The sequence below is a fragment of the Onthophagus taurus genome, chromosome 1, assembly GCF_036711975.1.
Source record: "Onthophagus taurus isolate NC chromosome 1, IU_Otau_3.0, whole genome shotgun sequence".
NCBI lineage: Eukaryota > Metazoa > Arthropoda > Insecta > Coleoptera > Scarabaeidae > Onthophagus > Onthophagus taurus.
In genome coordinates, this window is record NC_091966.1 from 10395757 (window position 1) to 10398310 (window position 2554).

General features: G+C 39.4%; 1 protein-coding gene across 1 annotated transcript; it reads left to right on the forward strand.

Moving 5' to 3' along the window:
- The first annotated feature begins 1056 nt into the window (after positions 1 to 1056).
- LOC111420527 (probable H/ACA ribonucleoprotein complex subunit 1) lies at positions 1057 to 2174 on the forward strand. The gene is made up of 2 exons (XM_023053543.2): positions 1057 to 1102; positions 1169 to 2174. Exons 1-2 carry the CDS (start codon positions 1091 to 1093, stop codon positions 1928 to 1930), a joined length of 774 nt encoding a protein of 257 aa, XP_022909311.1. The 5' UTR covers positions 1057 to 1090; the 3' UTR covers positions 1931 to 2174.
- The last annotated feature ends 380 nt before the right edge of the window (positions 2175 to 2554 follow it).

The window sequence follows — 2554 nt, forward strand, 5'->3', positions numbered from 1 at the left end:
TGTTTTTTGACAACAATGCGAATCAACTTTTATCTTGTTACAGTAATATTTCTTTTAAAACTGTTCGTTTTGAAATAAGTTGTAAGAAGTAAACTCAGTGATATGTTAAAAATACAATCTTTACGGAAAGTTAAACACGTCGATATACGCGAAGAGACAGGATTACAAAAGGATTGAGACGTCAAACGCAGCTTTGCCGCGCGACAGTTGACTCGCCCTCATCAACCAATGTCCTGGTAACAAAACGAACCGAGGGCGAGAGTTTTTCGGTGGCAAATAGGGTTATCTCTCCGTTATATATAGCCTTCAGATAAACATTGACACGGACTGAGTTTTTTCATTAAACACGAACGCCACGGTAAATCGGGCCGCACATAAAAAAAATCCGGGCAGGATTATCGTCCGGGAACTACACACGCCCGATGAACACATTGTGCCTGGCTTGTTTTTGTAACGTTTTACAGTACAAAGACTGTTTTAACGCCGCAATTCGTTTAAAACTAATTAAATTGTTTTAAACGACAGCTTGGGAAATATATTTTACTAGCGGTATTTTATTCGAATTGTTAAAAAAATCGTTTTAAATCAAACAAACTCATTCAGATTAACTTTACATAATCCCCTAATTTCCGTTGCATCCAGACCACAATATAGAAAGCAAAACAGCCGTAAAATAATTATTTATAATTGCTGACTACCATCTGTTGCGTGTTAAACGCGTTATATTTAGATCAGGTTAATTTTTAAATTAACTTAATAAAATAATTTAAATCAATTTATGCACTAAAAAATATTACTTTAAAAAACAACACACGTAATATTGATGAGAGAAAGGAAAAATCGAAATAATTCGTAAGATTGACTCATACAGATGAAATTATTTGTGAGTATCTTTTCGTGCGGAACTTGGAGGAACCAGACGGTGGAGGCGATGTGGTTGAAAAGATCAGCGCGCGCATCTTTTATCATAATTGAGTAGAAAGTTAGACCGTCTTCATACTCGGGGGCGCAAGAACTTGGGTATATAAAGCCTTGGGTTTTGGTGGAAGGCAAGCACAGTCACTTGAGTTCCATCAACAAAAGCAGCAGCATGAGGTTTCTGGTAAGGATTTCAAACAAAAAGTTGGATGAATTTGTTTTATTCTTATTTATTTCTTTTGTTATTTAGGTATGTGTAGTATTTGTAGCTTCCGCGGTTTACGCTAAAGATGCTGAAACAAAGAAGAATGAGAAGAGAGGATTAGATCTTTCCATTGGCGGAGGAGATTTTGGAGGACATGGAGGATTCGGTGGAGGAATAGGGGGAGGATTTGGTGGTGGACATGGATTAGGAGGAGGATTTGGGGGTGGAATTGGAGGAGGAATCGGTGGAGGCATTGGAGGAGGAGATGGTCACGGAAAAATCACGCACATCACCCTCCACAAACAAATCGCAATTCACACCCCAGTACATGTTCCATACCCAGTTGAAAAGAAGATCCCTGTACCCGTCAAAGTCCCAGTTCCAGTTCATGTTGATAAACCATACCCAGTTCATGTACCGAAACCATACCCAGTTCATATTGACAAGCCTGTCCCATACCCAGTTGAAAAAACCATTAAAGTACCAGTATCCGTTCCAGTTAAAGTACCAGTTCCAGTTAAAGTACCAGTCCATGTCCCACAACCATACCCAGTCAAAGTACACAAACCAGTACCAGTACCAATCCACGAAACTGTTTACGTTAAGAAACCTGTACCAGTTATCATCCACACCGGGCATGGACATGGAGATAGCGGATTCGGTGGAGGACTTGGAGGAGGATTAGGAGGAGGATTCGGTGGTGGACATGGAGGTTTTGGAGGAGGAATCGGTGGAGGACACGATTTCGGTGGCAGCTCTTTCGGAGGTAGCTCCTTCGGCGGAAGCTCCTTTGGTGGAAAATACTAACAAAAGTCCATGCCATGGATAGCTTGGGTCCTGTAAGATCCAAGATTTTCCTGTAGAAACCAAATGCGGCGACTGTGTGATCTAATTTAAGTTTATTTATGGTGCAAGAGGTAGCGCGAATTGTTTATTAAAATTAACAATTTTAGTAACTCGCGATTTCCTCTTGACTGCTCAACCTCAAATTTTTGTTGTAAATCACTCTTTTGTACATTACAATAAATAAAAAATATAAATAAAATCTAAATCATATCTTTTCATTGTATTTGTAAAGTTCTAAAAATCTTACCTAAGCATAATAAGTACTTTTATATTATTTATTTGACATCATTAGAAAAACTCTACATTTGTTGTACGTGATCTGGTTAGAAAAACTGGATATAGGCAGTTCAGTGTCAAAATTGCAGTCATAAATCGTGTTTATGTCGAGGTTCGCAAACAGGAGTCCTTTTTTATTATGGCACGTCATTTCGGTTGCGAACTACACTCGTCGGCAAGACACCCTTCTCGCCTCCAGTTTCGGCCGGCGTTGTTTTCCATAGGAAAGCGCGCGCAAATTGCCGCATTGTTTGTCAACGTCACGTTGATAAAGTGTAAACCGTTTTGCATTTTCCCAACGGCACTTTT